Here is an 18,542-nt window from a genome sequence, read left to right on the forward strand (position 1 = left end):
TGGAGTGTGTAGTCAAAAGGGAGATGGGAGTAAAATTTCGAAGTAAAGAATGGCAACTGGTGCACAACTTTCGAAAATACTTTGTAAACAGTGGGATAGATCTTTCTTAGGCGGTGAAATGTACAAATGAGGGAAAGGGGTAGCAACTGATACAATTTATAGATAAATAAAAGTTGAACATATCGCCATATACTACACTTATTTCGCCTGGAAGTTAGGGCTCTCCATGCATCTTAATCAACGAAATTCTGTGTCTGAAGGTTTCAGTGATCAGGTCTGTGGTGACGAAAAAGAATGACACACACACACACACACACACACACAAATGTATATATTTTTCTCTCACACCTTTTCATATATGTTACAGCTTTTTCATCACCACAACGTAACCACCAACCGATAACAACTTTTTGTTATCTTTTCCCCTTTCTCTGTTTATGTGTTGGTGTGTGTAAGAAATTACAATCATAATGATTTCATTGTGACTTAGCCAGTCACCTGCGAAAATACGGCAACGCTGCACTGGTTTCTCATATACATAGTACTCTTAACTCAGGGTGGAATGGACAATTGCCCACCGGTAGTTTCTGGGTTATCCACTATGGCGGGACCCTTAGTATGGATTTGGATGTCATCACGTTACGGACATGCGCATTCCTGTATGCATGTAAGGGGCATCCCCCCCCCAAAAAAAAAGAAAGTGTAAGACAACAAATGAACTAAGACTAGCAAGAGACGTATGGGAACCGTAATTGTAGATATTTTTGAAAATTGGTACCCTGACTAATTGTAGACCTCTCATCATCGTGGTGATAGTCACTCAGTACGGAAATGCCTTATTTTCCTACTACTTACAGTACATACGAGATGTGACACACACACACACACACACACACACACAAGAAAAAGAAAGAAACGAGACTGGTCCAATAAATCATTGTACTTACAAAATCGGTTCTCCGTGACATTATCACCTTCAAAGTAATCCCCTTCAGCATTCACACACTTCTGCATTCGGTGCTGCCATTGCTGTTGGAAGACCCTTCAGGAGATGCTCCGTTTTTGCCTGAACCTCTTCAACTGAGATAAAATAAGTTTCCTTTAAGCAAGATTTTACTTTAGAAAATAAAAATAAAAAGTCGCATGGAGCCAAATCAGGTGAATAAGGAGAATGTTCCATCATAGTAATGTTTCTCCTGGTTAGAAACTGCTTGACAGATAGGGCCGTGTGAGCGGGCTGGTGCAACAGCCATCCATCACTCCACAATTTTGACATTTTTTCCTAACTTTTTTTTTACGAAGTCTTTTTAGTATTTTAATGTAGTAATGTTGATTAACAGTCTGACCACTGGAAACCCACTCAATCTCACATTGGGAACTCACATTAGACATTTTTACGGCAGACTACAGTTACTTTTCAATGACGCAATACTCCCATCTAGCGTGATCGGTCAAGTCCAAACTGGCCGCATGGATAGAGGTGGTGTATGGGATGACGTTACCAAAACAGTTGTTGCCAAGTGCACTCTTTTTTCAAGCTACACACTTAGTCTCATTTCTTTTGTGTCACGTCTCGTATACCAAGCAGTGACCAGGTGACGCTTTGCCGAGTTATACACCAAAAACGCCGGAAAAAGACTGAAAATGTGTACAGGCAACCTGATACGTACGGGACGGGGACACATGATCAAGAACACGGCAGTAGTGTCAAACAAGCAGTGTTACAATCCCAACTCAAACTGTTAGTATTTAAAATAGAACGTATACCATTTTATGGCATTAAAACAATTTGCATGAAACCTGAAAGAAAATAAACAAAAGCTGGGTTATCAGTGCTGCCAAATAAGAGATATGAGTCTCTAAAGTTGAGAAATTATGGGATCCATATGGAGAAACAAATAAATGTACAACAACAAGACTGCAGAAGAAACATATGTCAATAGGGAGTAAATTACAGCATTCATATCTTCCAGTGACTAACGGGCTTAATACAGGATGCACCCAAAAAGGACACACGAGCTGTGGAAAGAAGTAGTCCCTTGTGTCCGTGACTTAATGCGGAAATGTGAACAGCAGGTCTTCTTGTAGCGCAGCCATTCCAATGGCGTTTGTGTGGAATCGATATCTCGAACCATTCGCGAAAGCTATCAAACCAACTGTTTTCACTCCAGCCTGCCTTCCAAACCACAGAAGCGACGTCGTAACGCCTGAAAAGAGTATACAAAAGTTGTGGCACGAAAGGTAACAAATCCGTGAAAAGAAAGTACAGAAGCGAAGATTTATGCCATGAAAGCATGAAAGCACATCCAACTTTGTTCAGATTGGCGCGTATTGAATCAACTTGTTTGCTGTTTGACGTTATGGCTTCAGGCAAACTATTGGCGGTCGACAGATAAGAGTGTTACGAGCCAAAATCAAGAAAGAAAGAAAAAGGATCATTCTTATTTCATGGAGAGAACAAAATAAAATAGTCTATCTATTCCTTGGCATTAAGTGTTTGAAAACCAAAACTCCCCTTCTGAATATCCATTTTCTGATTTTCATAGAAGAATAAAGGGAAATATTAATTCTCATAAATAAGAAAGAAAATAAATATTTCACTCAGATAGCGAAATAAAATAATATATTTATCTATGGCTTGGCGTTGAGAGTTTCAGAATTGTTTAGAATATTTTTTCGTAATTTCCATAGGAAAATAAAGGAATAATGAGAATTGTTAATTACCAAAGAAAAAGAAAGATAGATATAATTACACTTATTAAAGTAAAAGAACAAAATAAAATATTTCAGTCTGTCTTGATAATTCCAAATGCTTAGAAGGTAAATGATCGTTTTTCTTTTTTCTTCTGCTCGTAAACATTTCATATATTCAGGCTCATATTAGTTTTGAGCAAAACACTCTTCAATAAACAAAAGTCTTGTTATCATTTTAAACCTAATGGTGATCCATGCACCATGATTATCTATACCTCATTGATTCGACGAGGCATGGAATGAAATACTGACGAACTCAAGTACGCCTTCCCAGACTTCTTAAACGTGGTTCTTCAGAGCTTCAACAACTCTCTCTCGTCTCGGTTTCCGATTCTGCATCATTAATGGCCGATGCAGTTAAGGACTAGGGATTTAGATGGCCAATCGAACATAGAAAAGTCAGGATGTCTCTGGAACCACTGTTTAGTTATTCTCGAAGTATAGACACTACTCTTGTCTTGGATTATGATAGACATTTCTCCTTTTAGATATATGGTCTTGACGGTCGGTAACATATGTGATTCTAATATTTCCATATATTCTCCCGAATCCATCCTACCAATTCTCCAATACCTGCTGCTAATATCCAACCCCAGAAAGCAACGATAATTCTTGCCCTTCTTATCCTCTTTACGATATGGTCTGGCGAATAACGAGTGTAACGGGGCGCCACAGAGACAATCTCCTATCTTGGGCAGAAGGAAACAATTCCTCGTCTGTTCAAATCACGGTATCCCAGAACACTTTCGCTGGCAGATACTGCAACAAAGACGACATCCTTGAGGCACGGTGTTCTACAGTTGATTCTTTTTTTACGGCAGGAATTCTGTGATGGATTCCCGCTTAATGTAATCGTTTCCTTACTGTAACTCCTGATATAGGCAAATGCAGGTCTTGTCCAAGAGTGGAAGCAGGCTAAAAGGGATTGTTCTTACTAGCAGAGACGAGTGCAATATTGTTCTCTGCAGTAGTTTTTCTGTCTTCCTGATTTTGGATGGTTCTGTAGCTCTTCTTCGCCCTGAATACACCCTTTGGTTCTATTAACCGTAATAGCAATGTACGAAGCACTACGACCACATGCCAACTATACGGCCTCTTGTTACTTCAGAAGTATAAAGCATGGTATCCCATGAAGCTATAGCTCGTCTTCACTATATTAACTTACAATAATTCTAATCCATAGACTAAAATACCCTTTACAGTAGTATCAGCACATTGAAGCAATCCATGTCGCATTACATTACTCCACCTTTTTTTAGTGAATGTGTAAGATTAATAGGATGAGGCTTGGTAGTGCTTTCTCGAACAAGTCAACATCATCATTTCCAGTAGTCGAATTGAAGATACATTATTACCGTTTTACTTGTATGCATAGAACAGTACGTATACTTCCACATAGTAAAGCTAGCAGTACTTTCAATCAACAGTTTTGTTGTAGCGTTTTATATTAGATCTGATTCTTGATTATTTAATGGAAGATTATGACATCTGGGACATTCTCCATCTGAAATGTTGCAAAATAAAATTTATCGTTTAGTGTGTGGGCAACATTTTTCAACTACAACTACAAAATATTTTTTATCCCTGTTTTTTTACTACCTTCATCGAGACCAAGCAAGATCATTTCTTAACCACCTAGTTTCACTTATAAAGAATTTGTGGTTCAAACTTCCCCCCTTAACAAATGGAAATAATAAAACATGTCGGATTAAACTCTTCAAATAATATTGGTGAGAATTTTAAAGCAGCAATTACGCAATAGATGACTAGGATATTTAATCTGTACACAATTACGATAGTAGATGCTAATACTGTAATCTTTTAATTGAAATATATGGCGAGTAAACAAAGCACCATAATATTGGAAACTCATACATATGCTGTTTATCCTTGTGTGTAGAAAGAAGTGTTACCAAAGGAAAGATACAAGACGACCTCGTCCAATAGAAATAGGTAAATCTTTTTGAAAACTAAATGAATTTTCATGGTACTTCACCAGTCGAGAGAGACCAAAATCTCATTTCGTGAACAAAACTAGTAAAAATCCCGAAGTTTACATCGCGACCGAGAAGAATCCCCTCGTAACTACAGTTAGTGTGCTCATCTTTGGCACGGGAGATCTGGGGTCAATTGCTAGTGGGAGCTTATGTAATTCGTATTCCACGTTAAGGTGTAGGTCTATGTCTTAAATAGCTTCGGCACTGAACAGGAGACTAAACTTCAAGTCAAGCCATCAACCAACCAATTGAAATCAGACTCGGGAGCTCCTTTCCCTGTCATAATTGGGGTATGGTGGTTCAATGATAAGAGCTCTCGCCTGTGGTTTCAAGGTCATAGGTTCGATTCCAGGCTATATCAAGAAGTTTTTGTTTAGCAGCATCGTGTCCGATGGTTTCTAAGAGTTCTCTTTTCCTTCCACTTCATTCCTCAGTTTCTTTCATAATTCATTTTCTTCACTCATCGTCCGTTTCTTTTAGCTTTCGGGGCATAATCGTGTGATATTAAAATTCCCTTTACATTTTATAGTATTAGATCAATAACGTCTTGAGTTTCCAAAATCACTTTTCACTGTTAAGACCTAATTACTTGTGAATAGATCATGAGTATTTAGATATCAAGATTAATTATAATAAGTAATCTGGCACTTGTAAACTACTGTGCATAAATTATTTTCCTTGTTTTTCTCAAAAAGATACTCAAGAATTGTTTTTCCTCTCTGTCTGAAAGCACAAAGCATAGTATCTAAAAGAAGGTTACTTTTTACCAGACACTAGATTCGTTTGAAAATCGCTTGCTTACAGACCTCACGTGAAAGCAGCAAATCTCTCCGAGAAGTTAACTCATGTGAACAAGGTTGGGAATACTTTCCCCTCTTGCTCGGCTGATTTCTTTCGCGACTGTACATCAGAATAGATTCGCAAAGATAAATCACGTGTGATAGGTGTCAGTCGAGAGTATAGGAAACGTTAGTAGGTGAGACAACGATGAGGACAAAACACACTCCATTCAGATTACCAGTAATATTCAGGCCCAAAATATTTAACAAAATACACAATACAACAGAAAAGCCATATATAGTATGGCAAAATACGCACATACCCCTCCCTACCCGCACACCAGATATGACGTATCAAGCCCGTTAGTCACTTGATGCGATGCATGCTGTGGTTTACTCCCTACTGTATATTTCTTCCTTCTGCAGCCTTATTGTTTTTGTTGTGCATTGATTTATTTATTCGTTTCTCTATACGAACCCGACAATTTCTAAACTTTACAGCCTCATTTCTCCCTTATTTGGCAACACTGATAACCCACCTTTTGTGTATTTTCTTTCACGTTTTATGTCAATTGTTTTAATGCTATAAAGTGGTATTTCTATTTGAAAAACTACAAGTTTGTGTTGGGATGTCAATACTGCTTGTGTTACACTACTGCCGTGCTCTTGGTCACGTGTCCCCCTCCCGTAGGTATCAGATTACCTGCACACATTTTTCATCTGTCTTTTTCCGGCGTTTAGGGGGTATAACTTGGCACAGCGTCACCCAGTCATTGCTTGGTATATGTATTATAAGTTGTGGGAAAATAAGGCATTTCCGCACTGAGTGATTATTTTTCCGTACGATGATGAGCAGTCCACAATTAGTCAGGGTACCAATTTTCATAAATATATAGCTGTCACAGTTTGCATACGTCTCTTGTAAGATACTTACATCGAAGAAGTAAGGAAATAGAAAGAACAAGTGAATGTTACATTTATTGCTTAGTAGTATATTACATTACATGAAACTTGTCTTCTGAATGCCACGATATGGTGGAATAATACAAAACAGGTAAAGAAAAACTACGATTAAAGATAGTATTAAAGTTAAAATAACTGCAATGTACAAATACAATATGACATGATTAAAGCTAAGTTACCTAATTACTTGCATATCAAAGCTTCTGAATTTGCTGTGAATGGCTCACTAGTGTGGTAGGAAATTACGATAAACGCCAATGGTAATTTAAAAAAATGCAGAAGCTATCGGATCACAATCTTATGCTGATTGAAGTGGATCACACTGAAAATTATAGCCGGGAAGGAAAGTAGGAAAAATAAAAATAGTTTTGTTGGAAATTTCAAATAAAAATATACGTATCTCAGTTGAAAGGAAGTAACTTGTTGTGGGAGTAAACAAAAGTAATCAACATTGCTTATAGAAAATAGTTCGGAAAATTACTGGAAGGGAAGCATAGGAACAAAGTTGTACTGGTGAATGTAAAAAATATATAAAAAGTTGAAGTGCAAATAAAAAAGGGAAATCGACAAAGACAAAAAGGTGACAAGAAAAATTTTAAAGGAGGTGAAATTTGAACAATGTATATAGAGTTAAATTTAATAAAAATGGAAAGTAGGAAGGGAGAACTACAACAATGTAGAAACTAAGGATGAAAATGAATCTTTAACAGTGAAACTAGTTAGATGCGAAACTTACATTGATAACACTGTTCAACAACGAAAATGTAAATTGAAGAAAATCAGCTAATTATTATTGATTTTGTGGTGCTGATCACGAATTTGAAAGTTATTTTCGAACATTAGCTCTACTTTTCGTTTTACAGTCATGTCTAATAATAACGCTTTAAAAATAAATATATTCGCTTCGTTTGGGGTAAAATGTTACACTGATCCGGCAACACTGGAGAAACTATATGAACGCTTGGTTTCATTGTGTTCCTTGTCTCAGTAGTGTTCTGCTATTGTTAGAAAAGACAGGTTTAGTGCAGTTATCAGCGTTTTGGGTGTGACGTTTGTGTAGTGCAGGACATAAAAATACAACTACAAGTACGTAAAAATACTGGTATTTCGAATGTATATTTTTAAATAGTTGCCGGAACTATTTCAAGTGACATTATGAGGATTTCAATAAACAAAAATGCCGCGAAATTGTGTAAACAGTGCGGATAGCTTCTGCTACGTGTGTGGGGAAGTGACATTTTCCTCACAAAAGCAGACTATAACACCACTAATAAGAAAAGCCTATCAATATTACTTTGGTTGTAAAACTGGAGACCAAGATAAATCTTGGGCACCTCACATTGTGTGTAACACTTGTGCCAGCAATCTAAGAAATTGGATTAATGGGAAGGGGCGCTCAATGCCTTTTGCAGTGCCCATGATTTGGAGGGAGCCAAGCGACCACATCAGAGACTGTTACTTTTGTATGGTTCCTTCCGTCAAGAAGGGAATTTCCACGAAGAAGAAGCGGGTCTTGATCTATCCTAACATTCCTTCTGCAATGCGCCCTGTTCCACATGGAGAAGGACAACCTGTTCCTGACCCACCTAAAGAATACGATCTTTTTTCTGATGATGATCAAGAAGTTGAAGCTCCTGAATCAAGTACTTCGAAGGACCCTACGTTTGTTGTAGAAGAACCTCCATGTGAACCACATAGACTTACTCAAGATGAACTAAGTGATCTAATCAGAGACTTGGACCTCTCGAAAATTAAAGCCGAAATTTTAGCGTCACGCTTAAAGCAATGGAATTTATTGCAGGAAAAAGTAAATATTTCAGTGTATCGGAATAGAGAGAAGATGTTCACTTCATTTTTTACTATGGAAGACACACTTGTGGCATGTACAGATGTAAATGGTCTCATGAGGGCACTTAAAATTAATTACGAACCTATGGAGTGGAGGCTCTTTATAGATTCGTCCAAGGTGAGTTTAAAGGCAGTGCTTTTACATATTGGAAATGAACTTCCTTCAATTCCTGTAGGTTACTCAGTTCATATGAAGGAATCTTATGAAAACTTGAAACGTTTACTTCAAGCCATTAAATATTACGATTTTCAGTGGCTCATTTGTGGTGACCTTAAAGTAATAGCACTGTTGCTAGGTATGCAGTTAGGGTATACAAAGTATTGTTGCTTTATATGTGAATGGGACAGTAGAGATCGTCGATCTCATTACCGCAAAAGTGACTGGAGTATCAGAGAAACTCGTCAGCCGGAGTGAAAAATGTGCAGCATGAGCCACTGGTAGTTCGTAACTGAATTTTGCTTCCCCCTCTACATATTAAATTAGGTCTTATGAAAAGTTTTGTTAAGAGCATGAACCAAGAGGATGAGGCCTATAAGTACCTAAGAGGACAATTCCCTCGATTAAGTGATGCCAAAGTTAAAGAAGGTGTTTTCATAGGGCCACAGATTAGGCAACTATTCAAAAATCACAAGTTCGACGAAATTCTCCAAGGTGAGGAGAAAGCTGCGTGGGAAAGCTTGAAGAGTGTTTGTTCACAGTTCTTGGGAAGACACCGAGCAACAAATTACAAACAACTGGTAGCAAAGTTGTTATTGTGCTACGAAAATCTTGGTTGCAATATGTCTCTGAAACTCCACTTTCTTCATTCACATCTAGACTTCTTTCCCGAAGATTGTGGAGTAGTAAGTGAGGAACATGATGAGCGTTTCCATCAAGATATTGCAGCCATGGAGAAGAGATATGAGGGAAAGGGGAGTTCTAACATATTGGCCGACTACTGTTGGACTGTTGCAAGGGATGCTCCAGATGTAACCTAAAAAGGCAAGCCAAGCGAAGACATAAACATCAAAATAAAATAAACATAATCCTGTACAAGGGATCACTTGAAACTTTTGTCTACATTGCAGTGTAGTTCTTGCACAAAAAGATATTTGTACATATTTTTCATGTTTTGATGTTAATACTGATTTTCATTACGGAATTGTTAATGTTTAACTTGACCACGGTTACTTTATTTTCTGTATCGCTGTGACACTGATATTTGCGCAATTTTGAAAAAGGAAGTACAAGGGTATAGAAAGCTATAGGTTAGGGTACTTCTTAACTCCCCAGCTTATCACATCACAGTGAAATAGATTTAAAAAAAGTGAAATGTAGGTTTTTACAAGGATTTTCCTTAAATGTTCTATAAATATTAATACATTTGTATATATACAGCTACTGTTGTACAAGGGCGTTTTTTTCACAACCTGAGCTAAGAAAATTCTTCTATTATCATTTCCTTTCATATTATGCTTAAATGAATGCAAATATCGCAATTTCAAAGAATTTACATACTTTCGATCAAAATTTGTTGAACAGTGTAATTTGTAGGCCTATGCCAGGAAGAATAAACTGTGTACTTTGAGCGTAAAAAAGGCAAAGAATTGTGATACAAATAGGCAAGTTCACGACCCTATAGCTGAATTACAAACGACGAGAGAGTCGTCATAAGACTTCTTACAGTGTGTTAAGATTTCATTAGCAAATAAAATAAAAGAAAATAAATAAATGAAATATATAGAATTACACTAGTGCAAATTTATTTAAGAACTCACAGTAAGTGTTCACGCCTCAAAATTAATACAGAAGAAGAGGTAAGTGATACTGGTCTCAACTTGACACATCCTGAATATGCTGAAAACATGCAGTGCTGGTCTTAGTAGAACGTGTAACTACCTTAAGCACCCATTCCACTGTTTGGACGTATAGCTAGCTGGTCAGATACTGTAGGCGATCTCTATGTGGGAGGTAGTCTGGAAGCCGGCGTCTTTTCAGGTGCGTCCTACCATGCTTCGCATGTGCTTAATAAAGCTTGGGTCAGGAGATTTAGCAGCTAATAGTGGAAGGCGTATACCGGGTAGATAACGCCTGATTCGCCTTACGATATAAGGACGCACAATGTGAGACTAGAAAATGGGGTCCCAAAAAGTGTCCACATTAGGTCGGAGGATACGATTGACATCATCACGAATGCACGAAGTACTAATACAGTAAAAACGAGAGGTGAGTGGGATATATATATATATATATATATATATATATATATATATATATATATATATATAGATTATTTCCCATCACTTATCAAATACCTGCGTCAAGTGTGATTCCTACTGTACAAGTATGTATCAAATTAGAACACGCAGAATTTTAACTCTTAACTGCAAGTTTACATACGGGCGTAGGACCGCCATTGTGTCTAAGATAGAAACTATTCTCATCGCTGGATACCATCACCCTTCGTTCGTTTTGCCATTCCAATCTCTCCGAACGTTGTTGACGATGGACAGGTGTCAGTAGTAGTCGTTAAAATGCAACGCAGGGTAATAGATCACTCTTGAAAACAATCGATTGCTTAGTGTTTGTGCGCTCACTGTTTCGTCTTCGAGAATCCATCATGGCTCTGATCGCACTAACTTGCCAATTAGGGCGGCCCTAATAGTCCTCTCGAGGAGCACTTCGGTATGTCGTGGTGGCATTGAAGAGGGCACGTTGGGTATGGGAACCCTCTGCTCCCATCGTGGTACGACTTTTGTTCAAATCTGGCTATGTCCTATATGCTGAGCGATCTAACATGCTTTTCCACCGGCATCCTGAGCGATCTAACATGCTTTTCCACCGGTATCTTAGTTTAACATCGCACGGAGCAAGAATTCTGCTTTGAATACGAGAAAGATTGTATGAAAAGTAAGGAAGGTGAATAGTTTTGGGTTCAAGGAGATACCACAAAGAGGCAGTTAGCTTCCAGTAGATAAGAGCTTTTCATACGAAGGTGTAAAAGTGTATATAGTATTTGTTGATGTAGATAAGGCTTTTAACGGTGTGAAGTAGCTAATTTAAAGGTGCTTAGGATAAATTTAAAGATCAGACTCAAATGACTTACATATGAACAAAAAAAAAAAAAAAAAAAAAAAAGCAGTCGCCCTCTTCACAATAATCAAAATATTTCATATCAATCAAGCCTTTTCCAACAAAATTTTTAAGTTGGAATTCAAGATGTGATGTAGGATAGTGAAGTTGGAATAGATATTCCACAAATTTTACCTTTCAGTGAAATTGCTATGTAGATAAGTAGCGAAAAAAAGTTTGATTAGGGTGCTGATTTTGTTTGATAGGAACTAAATGAACTGGCATATTTGTTTTTCAGATAATAGTGTTGCGGAATAGAAACCGAAAAATAACGTGCCGTCAGAAAAGATATAAAAGAGGTGTGACAATAATTTAAGATAAGTATGAGAATGAAGGAGTTACAGTCGCTGAGATGATTAAAGCTGTGTCAATTATCGAAGTCTGAGCAAATAAAATAGAATAGTGGACTACTTTTAATACCGAAGTAGTATTACTACCGAAGATACAAAATGTAAACGAGAAGCAGAAAGCAATGTCAGAAATGTAAAATATATTTAAGATGGTCGTGATGATAATGATTATAAACGTGTCATGAGAGTCATTGAATGGTGTTACAAAAATGACACAGATATGGAGTATTTCATTGTATAATGCAGAAAGGTGGACATTATGAAAAGATGTCAAAAATATTGTGCTTAATTTACCGGAAATTTGAATGTAGAGGAAAATTGATACAGCCGACTGAAATGATACGTGATTAAGGGGCATTAAGAATAATACGGGTAAAAAAAGAAGATATCACGCGTTTGGAGTAGCTACGAAGCTCCTTGGATCTCAATTAAATGTGTCTGGAACGCCCGTGGGTGTCCGATTGCAACCCAGAATCTACCACCGAAGACTGAATCACCTTTGACAAGTGCTTGTGCATTAGCACTGGAGCTGCTAAATAGCCTAATCCACAGTATGATAACAGCATATATAGCTGTTCGGGGTGATTTGGGACCGATGTGTAATCGACGAGTATACCCACACAAAGTATATGCCTTAGAGTCGCCATTTGCTTTTTCTCTTTGTCATTTGACCTTCAGTGTGGTACGTATGTCTCTCTCTCACACATCTATTTCCATAGTTCAGCAGAGTTTCCCGTTTGTCACTTTTCTATGTGGTGTCACTTGACTTCTCGCACGAGCGTGTATTTACTTAATTTCATACAAGTACATACTTTTCTCTTCAACAAACTGCGCATCTTCCCTAATTTGGTTTAGTTGCCTTATTACTGCCCTGCGTTTGTACTTGCTTTTCAAATGCAAAAGACACTATGGACTAGAGCTGGTACTTGTTGTCCAGTTAAGATATCGGTTTCTAATTTCTTATTTTTTGATATTTTTTTTAGGTGAGAAAAAAAAACACACACTCACACACACACTCTCTCTCTCTCTCTCTTTGTCTCTCTCTCTCTCGCTCTTTCTCTCTCTCTCCCTCACTCACTCACTCACTCTGGAAAAGTGATGAATATAAAACATTAAACCTTTTATAGGTTGTGTGCGTAGAAGAAAGTGGTTTCGAAAAGAAGTGTTTCACTACTCTGTTTTGAAATAATGTACGCGTGGAAGTTATTATAGCTAGAGGTCAAACATATTTATCTGTCCCACTACCGACATGTGTAGTGAATATCGACTCTGCACGTGCAGAGTACTCAGGAACGAACGTACCTACGTAGAGTTTGCTCCATACCATCTCTTGAACCAGGTAAGAAAGGCAAGTTTTAAAGACAAAGTAGGAGAGTACGAAACCTTCTGTCCGCTACTTTTGAGACGATCGGTATAGAAATCCATCAACAACTCAGAGCAATATGGGTCTGTACATGTTGTCCGAAGAAATAATTCAATGATAAAGTGAGGTATTTTCTGACAAAAATTACTGTGGTAGCTGACGAACATTCTGAATGGTTGTCAATGTTAAAACTAGTGAAGTAAAACTAGTGTCAACGTCAGGTTTGACATTCCATGACTTAGAATTCTTAAGTCAACATTATCTCTTGAGTTACAGGCCAAGTAATTTTTCTTCAGCGTTATAATAGTGGATCCAGCTCTAATGATGCTCCATTGTATCTGAGGAACAAAGCGTGCTTCCATGGAGTGAGAATGTTGCATGGCCAGAAATAAGTTTAACGTTGATTGTTTGCCGACAAGATTATGCCAATGGGAGATCCGGGTTCGATTCTCGTGGGAGCTCATGTGATTCGGATTCCACGTTAATCAGTAGGTCCACATCTCATATAGCCTCGCTGCTGAAAGGGACGTTAAACTAAAAATCAACTCAACTCAAGATGATGCTAACAGCTTTTGGATATCAATGTGTTTTCTTGTTCTTATGAATAACCCAACCTGCTCCCAGATTCGTTAAAGCTTGGAAACAATTGAAAGCAATTTCAACTTGCTTTTATCTTGTGGTCTTCCTTACGTGGTAAAAAGAGTATCTTTTATTTCAAGATGTCAGTGATACTTCGTACGTCGTTAAAACCAGCAGTTGTTTCTGATACGTTCAGTTGGAAATACATGTGCTATCCTCTTCACACTCCTGATCAAGAGCTCAGTTAGTTCCTTATTTCAAGTTAGAACATGCTGCTGTTTTAAATTTGTTAAACTAACAGGAGTGACGTGAAACAAATAATTCGCTTTGTGCACGGGGTGCGGTTTTTTATGAGGGTGATATTTTATATCGAGTGAAGCTATAAGCAAGTGTTTGGAAGTTAATAAAAACTATGTTATTGCACTGTAATTAATTTTTTAATAAAAAAGGAATAGCGACTTCTCGAAACGTACACTGTAAACTTCCTTAATTGATTGTAGTCCAAGTATATAAGAAAAGATTCTATTGAACAAAGAATGGGAAATAACTTCTCATAGAGGTAGAAGTTGCCTAATCAGAAAGTGCGAAAATAATTTAATATTAATAGTAATAATAATTACAAAAAAAATTAAGTTATTAGAAACCAACAAAATTAATAAAAAAAAATTAGACACTGTATGCGTTGCGGTGATTCACCTTAATATTTTGTATTTTCTACATATTTTTGTAAAGCAAAGGTAATTCTAGAACTTCGTATATATTAATGTGAACCACCATATTAGAAGCACGTTAGTAGGACTTTTTTCTCTCAAGAGTCAATCCATGCTAAGTGATCATCGAGAAAAAAGAAAAATTGCCGCTCGACCTTTTCAAAAATGTCTCATTTTCTCATGAATGTTTATCCTATATCAGGATACTTCAAAACCACAATTAATTATTTACTTTATATATATATAACAACGTCCTATGGCGACGCAGCTGTTGCCACCATTTTGCATTTTTTTCGATTTTAGGCGTTTACGTTGTTTTGAATATCTCAGCATGTATTTGTCCTACCAAATTGAAAAACGCTGGGCGTCTACAACTCGTGCAAAGCTAACACTTTGGTCTCTTAACATTTTTGCGTAAAACCACTTGAAGAGGTGAAATCAGGGCCTACAGTAGCAATATTTTTGGAAACTGAAGACATGTCTGGGAAGAGGGAACAACTGAAGGTCTGAATTTGTGTGTGGATGTAGTCCGGGATCATAAGCTAATACACAAAAATTTACAGACTTGTAGCTGCTCCCAAACGCCTGAAAAAGAAAAATCGTAAAGTTTGGGAATTATGTCAATTTGGCATATTTCACTATCCAATATCTCCAGTGGACCTGGATAAAAAGAATAAAAAATTAAAATTTTGGGATTAGTTAGACCTTTAGTATAACATAGCACACAACAAATTGCGTTTTGTGCTTTTGAGCAGAAGGGGGTCAAAGTATTAAGTATTGACGTCATACTCTAGGAGGTGTTTTATTCAGAATTTGAACTGGAAATTCGTTGTTGTGAAATAAAAGAAAGTAGGATGAATGATTAGTCCAGTCAAGGCTCTGTCTCGTTTCTTTCCTCTAGTTGTAACACTTTATCACACCTACAGCAGCACTGATAAAGAATGCCGCTATCGGCAGAAGGCGAGACAAATGCACACTGGACAAAAAGTGCGTTCATTGCTCTAGCTGCTTCCTATATCAATAATATCCAATCATGTTTATTCTAGTTTTAACTGTCAACTCATGCAGGAGACTGTTGTCCTCTCGTTTGATCTACATTCTCAAGTCAGTAAACACTTACTCGCTGTAAACACTGACTGCAGAATGAATATCAAACGAAAGGACAACCGTCTCCTACATGAGTTGATAGTTAAAACAAGAATAAACAGAATTGAATATCATTGATATAGCAAGCAGCAAGAGAAAGGAGTACTTACAAACTTTTGGCCAAGTGTACATTTTGGCTTTTCTCCCTTTCTGCGGATAGCGGCATTCTTCACCAGTGCTGCTGTGGGTGTGATAAGACAATGTTACAACTAAGGGAAAGAAACAAGCTTGCGAAACTTGACTGGACTAACCATTCATCCTACTTTATTTTACTTCACAACAACGAATTTTCAGTCGAATTTGTGAACAAAACACATCCTAGAGTATGTCGCCATTACTTAATACTTTGACCCCCTTCTGCTCAAAAACACAAAACGCGCTTTATTGTGTGTTATGGTATACTAAACGACTAACTAGTCCCAAAATTTCAGATTTTTTTATACGGGCCCATTGAAGATATTAGACAGTGAAACATGCCAAATTGGCGTAATTCCCCAACTTTACGATTTTTCTTTTCAGGCCTTTGCGAGGAGCTACAGGTATGTAATTTTTTGTATATTAACTTATGATCCCGGACTAATGCTCACACAAATTGAGACCTCTACGTCAGCTGTTTCCTCTTCCGAAACATATCTTCAGTGTCCAAAAATGTTGCTACTGTAGGCCCTGATTTCATCCCCCTTCAAATGGTTTTATGCAAAAATGTTAAGAAATCAAAGTTTTAGCTCTGCACGAGTTGTATACGTCCAGCAATTTTCAATTTGGTAGGACAAATACATGCTGAGATATCCAAAACAACGTAAACCCTTAAAATCGAAAAATGTTGGCAGCCGCTGTGTCGCTGTGGGATGTTGAAAAAAATAATTAATTGTGGTTCTGAAGTACTCCGATATAGGATAAACATTCATGAAAAAAAAAAATATATATATATATATATTTATTGCTGATGGTTGAGCGGCACATGCTTGATCACTTAGAATGGATTGACTCTCAAGTAAAAATCCGATCTTAATGTAGATATTCGGTCTGAGGGTCATAAGGCTGCGCAACGAATTTTGTAAGAATTACGCATAACTTTCAAATTTGCAGTAGTGTTATAGTGCGTTCTATATTACTTTTCCTGATCAGTTTCTTTAAGGCTGGTATATTCTTTAAACACAATGTATGCAACCCATTCCAGTGTTCCCGACTACTTACTCACTTTCCTAAATGTGTTGTAGCGATCAATTGTAAAATACGGTTAGTGATGTAGATTTTGCACTTGCTTGTGTGCAAGCATAATTTTGCTGATACGTGTACAGCTAATTTCCTTAAATATGATTATTTCTTTACGGCAGTTTGTATCTTTTTAACGCAATTTGTGTTTTTTGTCCTGGTGGTCGATACTATAATTTATGGAAGGAGTTCGTATTCCTTATATGATTTCTACCAACATATTATGCTTTATACTAAGTTACATATTTTGTTCGAAATTCATTATTTTCCTCAAGTTCGAGTATTTGAGGACGTCGGTACGGAAGCTATTCAATATCGCTTCCGTGCATTATATATATATAAATATAATGTAATATAATATAATATAATATAATATAATATGCTTTTTGCTAAAGCGTATTATTCAAGGTGTGTAAATTCAATGAAACTGAACGTAGTACTTCCGTCCATATTTGTTTCTACAATACATCAATACAGCAAGAACATTCAAATATGGTACGCCGGATTCCCACCTTGAGTAAATTATTGTTAGAATGTGTTGGGAAATTTCATTTATGTATCTTACTCTCCACCTTTTTTTTTTTTTTTTTTTTCTATGATATGATTTGAACAACATTGAAATTGATGTATGTTTCAAATACATGCTAGTGATGCTTCTCACTGCTGTGCCCTTTTCTCTTTCCTTTTTTTTTTTTAACTTTCCTCCTCAGTTTTTTTTTTCTTTTTTATGTAGTGGTCACAGTAAGAAAGTAGTATGCAATATTTGCATGTTATCTTTGTTTTGTTTACTTTTTCCTTAACTTTCTGTGTAGTATATTGAATTATTCTTTGCATGGGCATAGTGTTCTTACATTTGTATGTTTGTGTATTCTATCATACACTATAGAATATGTAGTCTTCTTTTTCGAAGTATAAGGGAAACCCAGAAACTAATATTTTTCATCTTTGCCTATCTTAAGACATATTGGGCACTCAATCAGCAAATTCCTAATCACAGTTTAAATAATTATGGAAGTAACAAGTAACCTGTTGTTCAAAGATATTGTATTCTTGCAAACAGTTTAACGTTTTTATATATTTTGAGTCTCGTAGATTCGTTGGTAATATAGTACATAATAATTTTAGCATGAAGGTTTGTTTATTTAATACTGAAAAGGAACATATCCAAATATGTTGTTCTTAGTTTAAATGTTGGGAAAGTCTTTATGTTCACTTTCTTCATATAGTTTTACCATGTACATTATTATTATTATTATTATTATTATTATTATTATTATTATTATTATTATTATTATTATTATTATTATTATTATTATTATTATTACTTGTATATAATAATTCACTAATATAGATAGTATTTTTCAGCACCCCGAAGAATGAGTGAACGAGACCTTCCATCGAAAGTGCGTACAGAGCAAGATCAAAATCCTGATACTAGAAGAGGAATGCCACTAGATCTTCCAACAATACAGAGTTCAAAATCTGTTCCATCGTTAAGTAGTATGTAATTCTTTTCTACATCGTATCACATTTTTTTTCCTTATATACCAGGTAGTGTAAAAACTAATGAGCCGTTTGAGCCCGAGATGGCGTTAATGTCCCAGATTTCAGGGTATAGGAGGTACAGCGTGCCAGGGCTAATGTCTGCTAACAATTGAAGCTAGTAGATGTGTATCACAGAAGTTCTACAGTGACGGGGCTTTGGTATTTCTGGAAAAATTGCGAA

General features: G+C 36.6%; 1 protein-coding gene across 1 annotated transcript in view; it reads left to right on the forward strand.

Annotated features, from left to right (window-relative positions):
* Positions 1-18,316, forward strand: part of LOC145677045 (uncharacterized) — a gene marked incomplete at both ends in the record, with an annotated part of 104,704 nt that extends 86,388 nt beyond the window's left edge. Inside the window, one exon of the mRNA XM_081747739.1 lies at positions 18,182-18,316. Coding sequence (XP_081603865.1) covers positions 18,182-18,316 — 135 coding nt within the window. The remainder of the gene's footprint in view (positions 1-18,181) is intronic.
* Positions 18,317-18,542: the final 226 nt, after the last annotated feature.

This window comes from Thermobia domestica, unplaced genomic scaffold (assembly GCF_964235325.1).
Source record: "Thermobia domestica unplaced genomic scaffold, izTheDome1.hap1.1 HAP1_SCAFFOLD_564, whole genome shotgun sequence".
NCBI classification, from domain to species: domain Eukaryota; kingdom Metazoa; phylum Arthropoda; class Insecta; order Zygentoma; family Lepismatidae; genus Thermobia; species Thermobia domestica.